Below are 14770 nucleotides of genomic sequence, written 5' to 3' on the forward strand. Positions count from 1 at the left end.
TACAACACTATTCCAGCTTATTGCCAGCATAGATAGCTTAGGAAATCCTTTTTAAATATTACAAATTGATTCCTACTGAGCAACTCAGTGGAAAATGAACAGCCTGATGAGATTGGGGTTTTGCTTTTGTTTTTTTCCAAAAGGCGTTTTTGAAAATCATCCGTAGATTAATAGTGGGCTCTCAGGTCTTCTAAATTCATGTAAATATGCTCCTAATTCTTTCCACGACATTACTCCTAGCCATCCCACTGATGGAGGTTTGGAGTCAGACTTGCCAAGGGTCAAGCACTGTGGGAGCCAAGAATCGCTCTTGAGCCTCCTCCCTCCCTCCCTCTGGGCTGCTCCTCCCTCACACCTGGCAGTGATCAACCCTGGAGTTGGATTAAACTGGAGAATCAGTCTGCGATGAAAGGAGGGCTCTCAGATTCCAGCTGAATGATGGGTTCCAGGATTGTTTCGTACTTTGTGAAATTTACCAGGATCTTTTTGGACTGAAGCAATTGCACAGTCATGTCAGCATCCCAGAAAGTGGGGAAAAGAGTCCTAGAAAATTCAGATTTACTTTTGCCCCAGGGCCACCTTTGAAAATCTCACCAGGCTGGGCTTTACTGGGTGAGGGGAATAATCTCTACTTCATGGATTGTACATGGTGGTAAGGAAGAATATAATTACTTCCCTTTGGAAGAACTGTATACTGATAGCCAGTATTTCTAGAAACCAGGAAAACGTTGCCATATTTTAAGCATTTTAAGAAACGAAGCCCTAACCTCTTGTTTTTGTTTCCCACAGTGTGCAATTGTGGGGGAGGCCCATGTGACAGCGTAACCGGAGAGTGCTTGGAAGAAGGTTTTGAACCCCCTACAGGCATGGACTGCCCAACCATAAGTAAAAATAACAGTACATGATTGACTAACCCCACTCTCTCTAATGTGCTGCAGGTGTAGGATTAGGAAAAGCTATGCAATAGCCTCTCTAGAAACTGCCTAAGCCCCACTCCTGGCTTTAACCCTGTCTGTGCCTCCACCAAATAAACCCTGAGCGAAAGATATTCAACGCTGTGCTTGATTCCAATTGGTAAATGGGTGACTTACATTTAAGCAGCTCTGTTTTAGAAAACTTATTTTATGAAGCCCTTAAATTCAGCATCTTACCCAGTGGGTAAAGGCAGACTCAGAAACACAATTCCCAGTGACCAAGTTCATTTTGGCTCCTTTTTCTATATTATCTCTTCAAGTCCTCAGATAGTGAGGTAGACAATGCCTTACAACACTAGGGAAACCAAGACACTAAGAGATTCGAGTGGCTTTTCCCAAATCACTCCAAAACTGAAGTGGCACCAGAAATAAACTATTCCCACCTTATAGAATGGAACTGTCATCTTACTTTCCTGGATTTCTCTGTCATTACTTTCATTCAAATCAGCAATCCTCATGGTGCAGGAACCTGCTGAAACACTTCGAAACAAATGCCCAGAGATGGTCTTAATGACTTCTCAACCATCCTTCAAGCGCTTAGTCTAGAAAAACTGATTCTTAGAATGATTTAAAGAAGCTTTGCCTTAGAAAGCCTTTTATCAAAATGGCTGCCCAGCTGCCTCATGGCTGGCTGGGGAGTTATTCCTGTAAGATAGCCTATCAGTAAGATCATGTTAAACTTCAAATAACAAATTAACACATTAACAACTATTAACCCTTTAGTCTTCATTTATTGGTTCCTTAGAAAAGGGGACAATCTGGGGGAAAGATAATGGGAACAGAAAAGTTTCAAAATGAGGTCAAGACAGGTTTCCAAGCATGGTCGGCTGTCCTTCTGAGTGTGCCACAAGGGGGCGCTGGGCCTCCGGGGGTGACGACGCAGTCGGAGGAACTCCAATTCCAACTGCAAGGAGCAGAAACTGCTGCGTCTTCACCGGTGGGCACCAAGCAGAAGCCCAAAGCCGGATAGGAAGAGAGCCATCTCAGAGGGCTGTCCCACCACTAAGCAAAAGTGGAGGGAGTGCTTCTCCTTACCCACCCATCTTGCAAATGTCTTGCCCTTTTAAGCTTCCTTTCTTTCAGTTCAGCGATTAGACAGTTCAGATTAGCCTCCTTCCCTGTCGCATGTGTTGTTTTGTTGTTTTAAGTGGGGATCGTGCCTGATGCACAGTTTGAGTCATCTTAGACTCTTGTCTCCTTTGAGTGTAAGGACTGGTTCTGTGACCCGGAACAGCTCCTCGGGGCACAAAGATAAAAATAATATCTATTTATTTGTTTGTTTATTTTTTGAGACAGAGAGAGACAGAGCACAAGCGGGGGAGGGGCACAGAGAGAGGGAGACACAGAATCCAAAGCAGGCTCCAGGCTCCGAGCTGTCAGCACAGAGCCTGACGCGGGGCTTGAACCCACGGGCCGTGAGATCATGGCCTGAGCCGAAGTCGGACGCCCAACCGACTGAGCCACCCAGGCACCCCTAAGATAAAAATAATATTGGGTGTTGTATGGAAACCAATTTGACAATAAATTTCAGATTAAAATAATAATAATATTAACAGAGGAAGTACACATAATGATCTACTAGCGCACATGCTTCCTGGCTGACTTTCAGTTTTAAAGAAATAACACGTCCATTTTATCTCCAGGCTGTGATAAGTGCATCTGGGATCTGATCGATGACCTTCGGTTAGCAGCACTCTCTATTGAAGAAAGCAAATCGGGTCTGTTGAGCGTATCATCCGGAGCCGCTGCTCATAGGCACGTGAATGAACTCAACTCCACCATCTACCTCCTCAAAGTATGCAGCCATGTTGTACCTTCAGCTGTATCTCATGCTGGCTTTGCACGATCTGTCCTAGAACTCCTATCTCCTCTATCATCTGAGTCCCATGGCTGTTATTAAAGATGGGTTGTTAGATTAGGAAATTATGAAACGTTGATTATAACCATGAACTTCAACCTAAACCAAAGACTGCCATCTATAAAAGAAGTTAAGGTGTTAAATAAAATAACTAAAACAAGGAGTATCTATCTACCAAACTATTGAGGGAAGGAAAACACTCTTACTTCTTTGGTAAGCTGTACATTGATCGTTCAGGTCCTTCCCATAAACTTACCGTTACCTTAGCCTCAATTTGCCATGTTTTGGGGAGTTTCTCTAGAAACCTCTCTCCTGCTCTCTCCCTCCCACCCTTACCTTTCCTTCTTACAGACACACAGTCTCTCTCATTTTCCCACACTCACACACACACTGGAGCACACAGACATACACGCCCTGGGTCTCCTCATAGGTCCAGTGGTTAATATCTGATAAACAGTTAAAGGCTGACAACAGTCAAAAACAGTAGATTATAACAGTGCTTATACAGCTAAACTTTAAGTGGTATTTTTCCCTTCTAAATCATCGGCTTCTATCACAACCAACAGACATTTTTTGAAACAATGATAATTAACTGAAAGAAGAATAGAATTAATGCCAGCACACATTTTTACTGTTTGTCAACTTAGCATAATGATTAAGAGCATAAACTTTGAAACCAGATCAGTTGCATTCAAATCCCAGCTCTCATCCTTACTAGTTACGTGACCTTGGGCAAGTTATTTTAACCTCTTAGTTCTCCAGTTTTCTCAACTGAGGATAATTATCACGCCCATCTTATGGGTTGTTGCGAGAATTCAGCAAGCGATATACGTAGAGCAGTTGCAACAGTGCGCACCATAGAAAGTGCTCATCACTCTACTTTTTAGAGGTGCAAATAGATGGCATCCACAGCAATTGGCCAAATATGCAAACTGTGAAGCAAACCAAAAATCACAAAATTGTAGAGCTGGATGGACTCTTAGTGAGCATCCTATTCCAAATTTAGCAATCATTCCTGTCCAAACTCATCTGTTTGGACACATGCAGGCAGTACTTCTCTGAGGAGTCACCCAGACACAGGCCTCATGATACCGCCTGAACTCTCTTTCCTCAACAGCACAACATCAAGATAGGTATGATGATAACAGACAGGACAGGACGCCTGTGCCAGGATCGAAAGGCTTTCTCCAAAGTAGTCCAAGGAAAGCTACATTGGACCAAACTCCACAAAAATGGGAGAGAAAGGGAAAATGGTCCAAAATAAAGAGAATCACTCTCCTTGCACTAAAAAGAAGAAAGAGAATTTCCAAACTCCATTTTACATTACATTGATCCTTCTGGCTTGATCATTTCCTCCAAGGTCTGCCAAAATGGAAATTTTAAAGATCACACACGCTGGGCCTCCACCAGTCTATACGGTCCTTTTGTGAAATTAGAAAAAGATGCCCTTTCTTCATGGCCGGCACAGCCTGGTTCAGGGTCTCCGGCCCAGTGAGCAGAGCTCGTAGAACTTCAGCTCTGAAGACCATGGGAACCCTTGTGCAGACCCCAACCTTCATACAAGGTGGCAGCAGCCTTCAGACCCCACGATTTTGGTAACAGAAGCTCACATTCTGCTCTGAGTCCCCTTACACTGAAAGCGTTGTATGTATATGTTTAAAAACCTGGTATGCACATCTACTGATTTTTTTTTTCAAAACATTTTTCTTTTCCACAGACAAAATTGTCAGAAAGAGAAAACCAGTATGTCCTAAGAAAGATACAAATCAACAATGCTGAGAACACAATGAAAAGCCTTCTGTCTGATGTGGAGGAATTAGCAGAAAGGGTAGGTATTCAGTGTCTGGGAGTGCCTTCAGAGAAAGGATTTAACCGGCATGAGCCTGGCTAGTCACAAACGACTGAAGCTTAACACAATGAAGGAAAAATGCAGTGACCCATGTGCCTTAAAATAAATCAAGGCAAGATCTGTGGAGAAAGTTAATATACTTGATCTCTACAGTCTCTTCTCGTTTTGATGACTTTCCTTGAAAAACTATGTTTATGGGGAACTTTCATTGTATTTGTTGCTGGTTAATATGGTTGATAGATGTTTCAATTAGGATGGTTGGTCAGCTGTTTGCCTTAACATTTTATGGCTAAGAGCTGTAGAGAGCCCAGAAATAAACTTTATTATATAGAATATGAAATTTAAATGTTTGCTAAAGGATCCATTAAATAATAAAAGGAAAGAAGAACCATGCTGAGAAAGCAATTTTGCAGTTAGACAGGAAAAATAATCACCTTCAACTTTCTCTTTATAACATACACTAAAATAAATTCCAGACAGATTAAGAGTTGAGTTTAAATCTCAAATCCATAAGAAAGCAAAATGAAATCATTGTTAAACCTTGAAAGGAAATAACAGTACATTTAAATATAGCATGAAGAATTGTAATTTAAAAAAGGTAATAGAGTTGACAAGATAAAATTTCAAATACCCAGTGAAACAATAAATAAACTAAGAATTCAACCAGACTAAGAAAAATATTGAGGGAAATATGACTTGTAAAAGCTCTCACAAATGAACAAGAAAAACATGAAAACAGGAAGAACAGAGTTAACATGAAAGACTATTAAATACACTCCCCAGGAGCCTAATGGAAAAATATCCATCATCTGTACTAATAAGGAAAAATATAACTAAGCCACCAGGTGCCATATTTTACGTATTAAAATGTTTGACACATTTTTCCCCTGATTATGCTCTACCAAGGCTGTCCAATGTACTCGGATTTCAACTTTTAGACATGGGTGTTTGACATTGAAGATCTCTTTGAAAAATAATTCTTATTTCCTACAAAAATAAAGGTTCAAATTAACTCTGGCCATCTCTTTTGATGTTGGACCTCATAAACTTTTACGAGATTAGGCTTCTAAAAACATGAGTTGTTCCAATTGGATCTTTGGAAGATACAGCTACTTCGAAATGTATAAGCAACTTGGGTCCCTCATTCCCATGCATTGTGCATATTAAAATCCAAGCATGAGCATATGTAGGAAGCAGTGAGATCTCTTAAGTTTCAAAGGAAATACTAGGAAAGAAATCTTTGTGAAAAACTCACTGCTTTTTCATTTCTGGTGTCATGGTTGGAATTTGCCCAGTGTCTCAATTCTTGAGAAAATATTTTCCCCAAGATTAGTTCCTCTCACAGCTCAGACATGGACTGACTGATCCTTTTGTTGTACAAATTTTCCACTTCCAATATAACCTAAATGCAGACATTCATGGGGAGAAAATAGCACGAGCTTTCAAGTGATACCACAGTAGTGGGGCGTCTGGGTGGCTCAGTTGGTTAAGTGTCTGACTTCAGCGCAGGTCATGATCTCACAGTTCATGAGTTCAAGCCCCACATCGGGCTCTGTGCTGACAGCTCAGAGCCTGGAGCCTGCTTCGAATTCTGTGTCTCCCTCTCTCTCTGCTCTTCCCCCACTCATGCTCTATCTCTCTCTCCTTCAAAAATAGATAAAAACATTTAAAAAAAATTTTTTTAAGTGAGATCACAGTAGAAAAGGCTCCTGGGCACCAAGAAGAGACCACCAAAGCAAAAGGTTGATGAAAAACCTACTGAAACTTTCAGGTATTTCCAAGAACTCTTATTGAAAATAAGGTCCTTCTAACTATGACAACAGTCCTGATGGTTTGAGACTGCTGAAAGATTTCAAAACGAATGCCCAGAGCTGGTCTTAATGACTTCTCAAGCATCCTTCAATCCTTTAGTCCAGAAAAGCCCATGATTGATTCTTAGAAGGATTTAAGAAAAGGTTGCCTTAGAAAGACTTCTACCAAATGAGTAACTAATATTTACCTTTAAAGACAGCGAAGGATAGGGACGCCTGGGTGGCTCAGTCAGGTAAGCATTCGACGCTTGATTTCAGCTCAGGTGATGATCTCACTCACTCTTCATGGGTTTGAGCTTTGCATCAGACTCCACAGCTTGAGGCACAGAGCCTGCTTGGGATTCTTTCTCTGTCTCTGTCTGCCCCTCCCCTGTTCACGCTGTCTCTGCCTCTCTCAAAATAAGTAAATAAACTTTAAAATAAAATTAATTAATTAATTAATTAATTAATTGAAGGATTTCACTGTGGGTTCATTCCCGCAATGATTTTTTTTTAATCACAGTAATGTTGCCTCTTGAACTTGAAAATACCTCTGTTTGCAAATTGTCACGTAAACCTCATGAGCCCCAAATCTCACAGTTTACATTAACCTAAGTTAACTGGTTTCGTCCTAGCCCTCTTTTGAAAAAGTCTACAGCCCTTTCCTACGCCCTTACTTCTGGGAATCCCCTAAAGGATGCCCAGGCATTTTGTATTCTCAAATAGTCGGTGCTCAAAACGACCTCCCTTCTACCACTGGCTTGTCATGTCTGTAAGAAAGTGCCAAAGACAAGTCAAGATTCTACTTTCCCATGTTCCCCAGGCACCATGCTCAAAGTCTGAGTGGTGCTAGGCTACACGCAGGAGAAGAGGCAGGGGCCCTCTCTCAGTTTCAGTGCTGCCCCCTGACAACGGGGCCTTGAAGTTGCAATGCAGAGCCCCAAGTCGCAGAGCCCAGTCTCCAAGGGCTGGCTCAGGAAGGTGCTGCACCACCCCTCTACTTCCCCATCCCCTCCATATCCTCCCTACTCCTTTGGCCACAACAAAAGCTCCCTCGCTTATCAAGTCATCGAAGAGATCTTTAGGACTGGAAGGAAAGTAGGCCACCACCTCTATACATCAAAAGCACCTGGGCTCATCTCTGATCCTGACAAAACGGTAGGGCAAAAAATAAGAATATGTTCCAATTCCAAAAGCATTACCTAACACCTGGTGTATAAGCTATTGTGCTAGTGCTATGGATACTGAAATGAACATGATAATGTAACATAAACCCTGCTCTCCAGGAGCTCACAGCCAGCAGGGTAAACGGGTATGTAAAACAAAGTAATTATAACATAGCGTTCAATAAGAGAGGCATGGTACAGGCTAAAGAGATAACTCTAAGGAAGAAATAATTAACTTGTTCACTAGGCATACGCTAGGGAACACTTCTTAGAGAAGATGAGTATTAACCTATGTGTTTAAAAATTACTGGAAAAAAAATAAAATAAAATAAAAATTACTGGGAGTTTATCAAGTACTTCCTAAGCAGGAGAAAAGTACCAGGAAAGCAGGGAGATATGAAACAACATAGTGTGTTCTACAACTAGAAAAACTTTGGCCTTGGCCTACTGAAAGGTTAGCTGTAAGGCAAGGCGCAGGAGACACTGCTGATGAAGTTCTCAGAGGCCAGGTCATGAGGAACCTTGCCCACCATGCTCAAGAACATGTAGGCTTCATCCTGTGGGCTTTGGAGAACATTGAAGTATTTACGTAGGACAATGAACTGATCAGATTTGAAATTTCAGAAACATTCTTCTGCAGTAAGGATGATAGATTGGCGAGTGAAGACGCTGAAGATATGGGCACCAGGAATCTGGAAAATTGCCACAGAGGTCTAGACTAGAGTGGTTGGCGGGGCACCTGAGTGGCTCAGTCGGTTAAGCGTCGGACTCTTGATTTCAGCTCAGGTCATGATCTCATAGTCATGAGATCACAAGCCCCACGTCAGGCTCTGCACTGGACTGGGCATGAAGCCTGCTTAAAATTCTCTGTCTCTCCCTCTTCCTCTGTCTTTCCACCCCCACCCCTCTTTCTCTTTCTTTGTCTCTCAAAAAAAGAGTGGTTGATTGCTACCTTGCCTTTATTTGAACAGAATTTGCAGTGAACAGGTATCAACCGAGACTGTGGTAGTATGGAACAGGAGGAGAGGCCAGAATGGCAAGCGGAATAAGAATGATTTGGTGACCAATTGGACATGAGGGAAGTTCTGGCTTGGAGAAATGACTATTCTAAAATTACAGAAGGGGGGCACCTGGCTGACTTAGTAGGTAAAGCATGCATGCAACTCTTGCTCACTAACCCCAAGATTATAAAAATATGTAGAGATCTTTATGTAAAAATCAATCAATCAATCAAAAAATTAAATTACAGAATGGATTACTCAGGACATTTCTCTGTGGATGCCCAGAGGGCAGTTAGAGAAAGATTTGAGTTTGTAGCTCGGAGGAACTCAAGTCTGGAAAGGTTTTTAGAAGCCGTTAATGTTCAGGAGGTAGGGAAACCCACAGAAGTAGATATCACTGTACAGGTTCTGAAATGGAGCATCATTTCAGAACCATTTTATTCCCACTACTGTTTTGTCCAGCACTGTCCTTATTTATGCTTGTCTCCCAGAGTGATTCCTAGAAGTTCCGCTTTCACTTTCAAAAGTGTCACAGTTTAAACAATGAAGTCTATTCTCACCCTAGATATTATCTTCACTTAGTCTGGTTGATTTTTAAAATATCAGTCATCTAGGTACACTACCCTTCATATGCACTGTATTATCAAAAAGATCTTGTCACTTAAAAAAATTTTTTTAATGTTTATTTATTTTTGAGAGAGAGAGCCCAAGCAGGGGAGGGGTAAAGAGAGGGAGACAGAGGATCTGAAGTGGGCTCTGTGCTGATGGCACACAGCCCAAGGCAGGGTTTGAACTCACGAACTGTGAGATGATGACCTGAGCCAAAGTCAGACGCTTCACCAACTGAGCCATCCAGGTGCCCCTTTGCCACTTTTTATACCAAATATGTACAGGGAGAATTTGTTGTTGGGGTAAGTAAATGATTAATCTATTTATAATGTAAACCATCAACTAGTTTATAGTTGTGAGTTAATTTTTTAATTTTGGCTTTTCTTAAAGCAAGGTACGCTGGTTTTACCATGTGCCCATACCGTTATTTTTATTTTTCATCCGTAAGCAAAGTTACAGAAAAACATAAATCTTTCCAATAAGGCATGACTTCTATTATAGCCAGTAAGTTTGCTGTGTAAAGTCACAGACATTGCTTAAACACTTATTTTCTTATATAGTGTTACTAAGCGCCCTCTAGTGTTTGTCAGAAAGAAATTTTCTTAGCAGTATTCACACCTTCCCCCCCACCCACCAGTGGCCTTTCATTGTTTCACTTAAAAGTTTCCATATCAAGAAATAAGTTAAATGAACACAGTAATTACAATAGGCCTTTTTCTTTGAAGGATGAAACCAAAGTAAAAGATATAAGTGTTGTGTTTTGCAAATATAATTTGAACTGGATCAAAAATCAACTAGATTTTTAAAAAATTTCTAGATGTTTTCAAGGTTTGTGTCCATACTTTTTAAAAGCAGGAAGCGTGACATCAAGAATAAGATTGATTTTATTTTCTGCATCATATAATTTTTTAATGTTTATTTATGTTTGAGAGAGACAGAGTGAGAGTGGGGGAGGGCAGAGAGAGAGGGAGACACAGAATCTGAAACAGGCTCCATGCTCTGAACTATTAGCACAGGGCCCCAAGCAGGACTTGAACCCATGATCTGTGAGATCATGGCCTCAGCTGAAGTCAGGCGCTCAACGAGCTAAGCCCCCCAGGTGTCCCTGCATCATATGATTTTTAAATGACCACAGATGTTGTGTTTCTGGAAAGCATTAGAATGAGGCAAGAAGAAGACAGGCATTGGAGGAAGGAATGCAATGACTCAGAATGCAGTGTCCATTCAGAAACCCCACTGTTTCGGGAAGGGTCTGATGGTTGCACTACTGCTCTATAGGGGGCTTTATGTGGAAGGGATTCCGGACTTGCTTGAAAAAAAACCTCCAGGGCACGTGTTTGCTATGACACCACTTCTGCATTTCTCTTCCTTGACTAAGGGCCACTTATGTGGGTTGGTTATGCCTAGAAAGCCAAAGCATTTCAGGTCAAATCATGGCACAACCCTCTGGCTAGAACACTGGGTGAGAGAAAAAAAGTTTGAAACGGGCCCTTCCCTGTCCCAGGGAACCTGTGCAGTGGGACAGACCACGCAGTCCACTCAGACACGACGGCACTTTGTAATAGAACTGAGCCGAAAGAGCACCAGATGAGGCCAATAGGCATCTGCCAAGTGTGATCAGAGAACTCCTTCCCCCCCTTAAATATAACCCGTGAGTCAGTCTTTCTAATGCCAAAGGGATATACACAGTACACATCCCCAATGCTGTGCATACAGGCCAGTGTCCTGCCCTTAAACCATTTCTTAGATCAGCTTCTGTCCTGACACACACAGAAACATGCACATACACTCACACACCCACATGCGCTTTCAGAAGCCACATTTGAGTTCGAATTTCATTTGGACAACTACTACATGGGAGCTCTGAAACAGAAGCTCCCTGGCGGAGAGAATGGAGTCTGCTTCTCAGGAAAGAGTCTAATTCACTCTGAGCCAGATCTGCCTGAGTGGTTATTTGTACCCAAGTGGCATCAGTGTTGATGGGAATTTGGAATGCAGCACTGAAAACAGCATTGAGCCCAGTCAGCATAATCCTTTAAATCTCTGTGGTAAATCAGTGTCAGCTCTGGTGGGACCACCCAGGAGCCCCTAGACGCACGAAGCATTTCAAGGTCTGCCTACTTTCTCAACGATTTCCCCTTTGAAACTTTAAGCCCTTCCATCAGCACAATGTCAAATTGATCAGCAGACACGGGTAATTTCCTAGTCTGGAATCCTGAGATACAGTAAAAATTCAAAGAGTAAATTACATATGAAAGGTGATTGGTTTGGACCCAACTGTGACTGATGGCGTAGGAATACGGCTGATTTTATAGCATTCTGCAGTTCTAAAGCTGGTCATCACATCACATTCATGCATGATTTCTGGGACCATTTTCTATGTTATAGAAGCTCCACGTGCCAAGGAAATTTATGTTTATGGAATGCATTATGCCCACCCACTGCTATGCGCACATACACAACATTCCCTTCTCATAAATTTAAGCTGGTGTTTATATGGATTCTTTGTAGGAAAGTCAAGCCTCAAGAAGGGGCGAACTGGCTCAGAAGGAAAGCATGGATACCATCAACCACGCCACGCAGCTTGTGGAGCAAGCTCATGATATGAGGGATAAAATTAAAGGTAAATATATTCTCTTCTGGTGCAGCCTAATGTCGAGGAATCATTCGTGTTGTTAAACTACAACAAAAATAATGGCTACTGATAGTGCTTACTATGTGCCAGTAACTTGTTAGAGAGCTCTATGTAAGGAAATATGTATGGATTTATAGTGTATGCATATGGTATTCATACTATAGTATATAGTATATTTATGGTGTGTGTGTGTATGTGTGTGTGTATATATATATATGTATGTATATATATATACATGTATATATATATACATACACACACACACACACACACACACACACACACATATATAGTCATCCAGTTTGTTCGCTAGGATTTCTGAGTACTATCCCTACTTACTATCTGTTAGCTGTCAAGAATAAATGTATAGAATCATTCCCTTTCCAGGCATTTCACTAAAGTGGAATGCCAGAATACCTTTCCAGCACAAGAAACGGAATGCTATGGAGTCCTGAGTGTCATGTTTTTCTCAACTATCCGCAGCAAAAAATATCACCTTTAGAGTGGCAGGAAATTGCACTAATCCAAACTGTCCTAAACTGTCTCGATGATCCCATTTCCCAAGGACCAGGGAGGCAACATGCTCTGATCCCCAGTTCAGAAGAGAAGTCTGGAGGGGACGTGTGACAGTTCTTCGGCCTAAAACGCAGTGGCAGATTTTACCTTCCCTCTTAGAGGATTACTTATTTGTGCTAACTTCTGATGAGTGCGGGCAGTATTTTGAAAACCATCTTAATAGCCCATTGAAAGCCAGCCTTCAATTTATCAACAGAAAACAGGCGCTCTCACTTGTTCTAAAATAAAGAGACTTTCCTTGGGTTACAGTCTGCTAAGATACAGTATTTGTGTGCCTCCATAGCTTTTATCCTATGTATTAAGAGCTAGATGACAACACCAAGCGCAGTGGCAGAAAAGGAACCCACAGTGAGAGGGTCATATCTTTACCCTGAGGTATAGGGAACATACTCCAGGCAAAGGGATGAATGGAGCCAAGATTAGACATTTGCTGTATTTCCTACAATACATAATAAAAATGAATGGCACGCATTTCAAACAGCCCTCACTCCCATCCTCACTGACTCATGCTTTTGCACCTACCAATAAAATATTTTTTTCCTATAACATTTTAGAGCTACCATTGATTTTTTTCAAAAAGTCGGATTGAGCCTGGATTAGCTGACCTCATCTAATTAAGAAATAAATGCCCCTCTAGGCAGCAAGTAAAGCCAGCATTCTAGTAAGCCATTCAGAGAAAATAATTCACATTTGCTGTTATAAAATTTTTATTCTAACGTGTTTCATTTGGAAGGAATCTAAGCCCTCTATTTGACCCTGTAAGCACAAGAAAAGATGAAAAAAATACAAAAGTGTAAATGGGAAACAATAACTGCCATCAGTTCACCTTTTGAAAATAATGTATGAAGGGGCGCCTGGGTGGCTCAGTCGGTTGAGCGTCCAGCTTTGGCTCAGGTCATGATCTCGCGGTCTGTGAGTTCGAGCCCCGCATCGGGCTCTGTGCTGACAGCTCAGAGCCTGGAGCCTACTTCAGATTCTGTGTCTCCCTCTCTCTCTGCCCTTCCCTTTTCATGCTCTCTCTCTCTCTGTCTCAAAAATAAATAAACATTAAAATTTTTTTTTAAATAATGTATGAATAGTCTCCAAAGACCAAGGCAAAAAATGTCATTGCCTGCATTTCCTTTTTCTAATCTATTCCAGACGTGGCTAAAATAAAACAGGCCAGAATTGTAAATGTAATATTTGGATCAAAATGCCAAACGAGTCAGCCCTGGAAGTGTTAGATCTGAGGGTGGGGAAAAAAAAAAATCTATGTTTAGTTTATTTCCAGAGTTAATATTATAGATTTCACTTGAAAAGTAAATGTTTAATCCTTTCATAAGTTTCGTTTCTAGCATATCTTGGTTTTCTCTGTAACTTTCTCAGTAATATTTATAGTGTTAAAAAACCCCTTACCCCATTTATCTCCTTTCCTTTGGAATTCAGGAATGTGACACAGTATCAATAGCGTGTCATTCCTTATTCCCAACCGTCTGTAAAAAAATTACTGGTGACCTTCAAGCTATTATCCATATAAAATAGAAGCCCGTATCTGGTATGATTTATGTGACACCAGTGTTTGTTTACCCGTCTTGTCTGGCCAGCCGCATACATCACAGTAAACCACAGACACACAATTTCACTTATGCCAGGAAGATAAAGTGCTTCCTCCCAGACCTGTCATACGGACAAGGTGGCAATTACATAACTTTCATCTGATCATATGTAGTAGGAAGAGAAAATCAGAGAACAACTCAGCACTGCTGGGATTTGGACAACTTATCTCATCTCTCTGAGCGTCAGCAGTCTCTTCGGTTCTAAAATTCTCCATCCGATATCTTACTTATGTATGGAAGTGGAGTGAAAATGACACGGAATCAAAATGGCCCAATCTCGAAAAACAGTCATACTACAGAAGGCAAATAGCTATTGCAAAAATAGATAGATAGATAGATAGATAGATGATAGATAGATAGATTAATTATTAATATATATTAATAAACGAAAACTCACATCACACTAAAACAAACCTCTACTTTATATCTGGTCTGTAGAATAATCTGAAAGACCCATTTGAACAACTATCAATATGCTTTTATTTTGATTTAGAGCTTTGGTCAGATCTTTGGCTGAAATATAATTAATACCTCTAACACATCCTACATATGACAGGAGATACCTCAGATAATTTTCTCCAAGTTATATATTTTATTCAAAAGGTTGATCAAAGACCCCAGGTTTGTGTGCCTTACATAGTAACGTTCAGGAATTACCATGGAAACCAGACACAGCTGCAGTCAGGAAAGGCTTTGTATTAATCCCATTCCCATTCT

At 41.1% G+C, this 14770-nt stretch overlaps 1 protein-coding gene across 2 annotated transcripts in view; it reads left to right on the forward strand.

Moving 5' to 3' along the window:
- Window positions 1-14770, forward strand: part of LAMA4 (laminin subunit alpha 4) — a 142483-nt gene that overhangs the window by 61814 nt on the left and 65899 nt on the right. The window contains exons 6-9 of one of the 2 annotated variants that reach the window (XM_027057066.2): window positions 790-885; window positions 2618-2769; window positions 4550-4660; window positions 11759-11870. In XM_027057066.2, the coding sequence (XP_026912867.2) occupies window positions 790-885; window positions 2618-2769; window positions 4550-4660; window positions 11759-11870 (471 nt within the window). The remainder of the gene's footprint in view (window positions 1-789; window positions 886-2617; window positions 2770-4549; window positions 4661-11758; window positions 11871-14770) is intronic. The other variant, XM_027057065.2, reaches the window with a different exon arrangement.

Source organism: Acinonyx jubatus, chromosome B2, assembly GCF_027475565.1.
Source record: "Acinonyx jubatus isolate Ajub_Pintada_27869175 chromosome B2, VMU_Ajub_asm_v1.0, whole genome shotgun sequence".
Lineage (NCBI taxonomy): Eukaryota > Metazoa > Chordata > Mammalia > Carnivora > Felidae > Acinonyx > Acinonyx jubatus.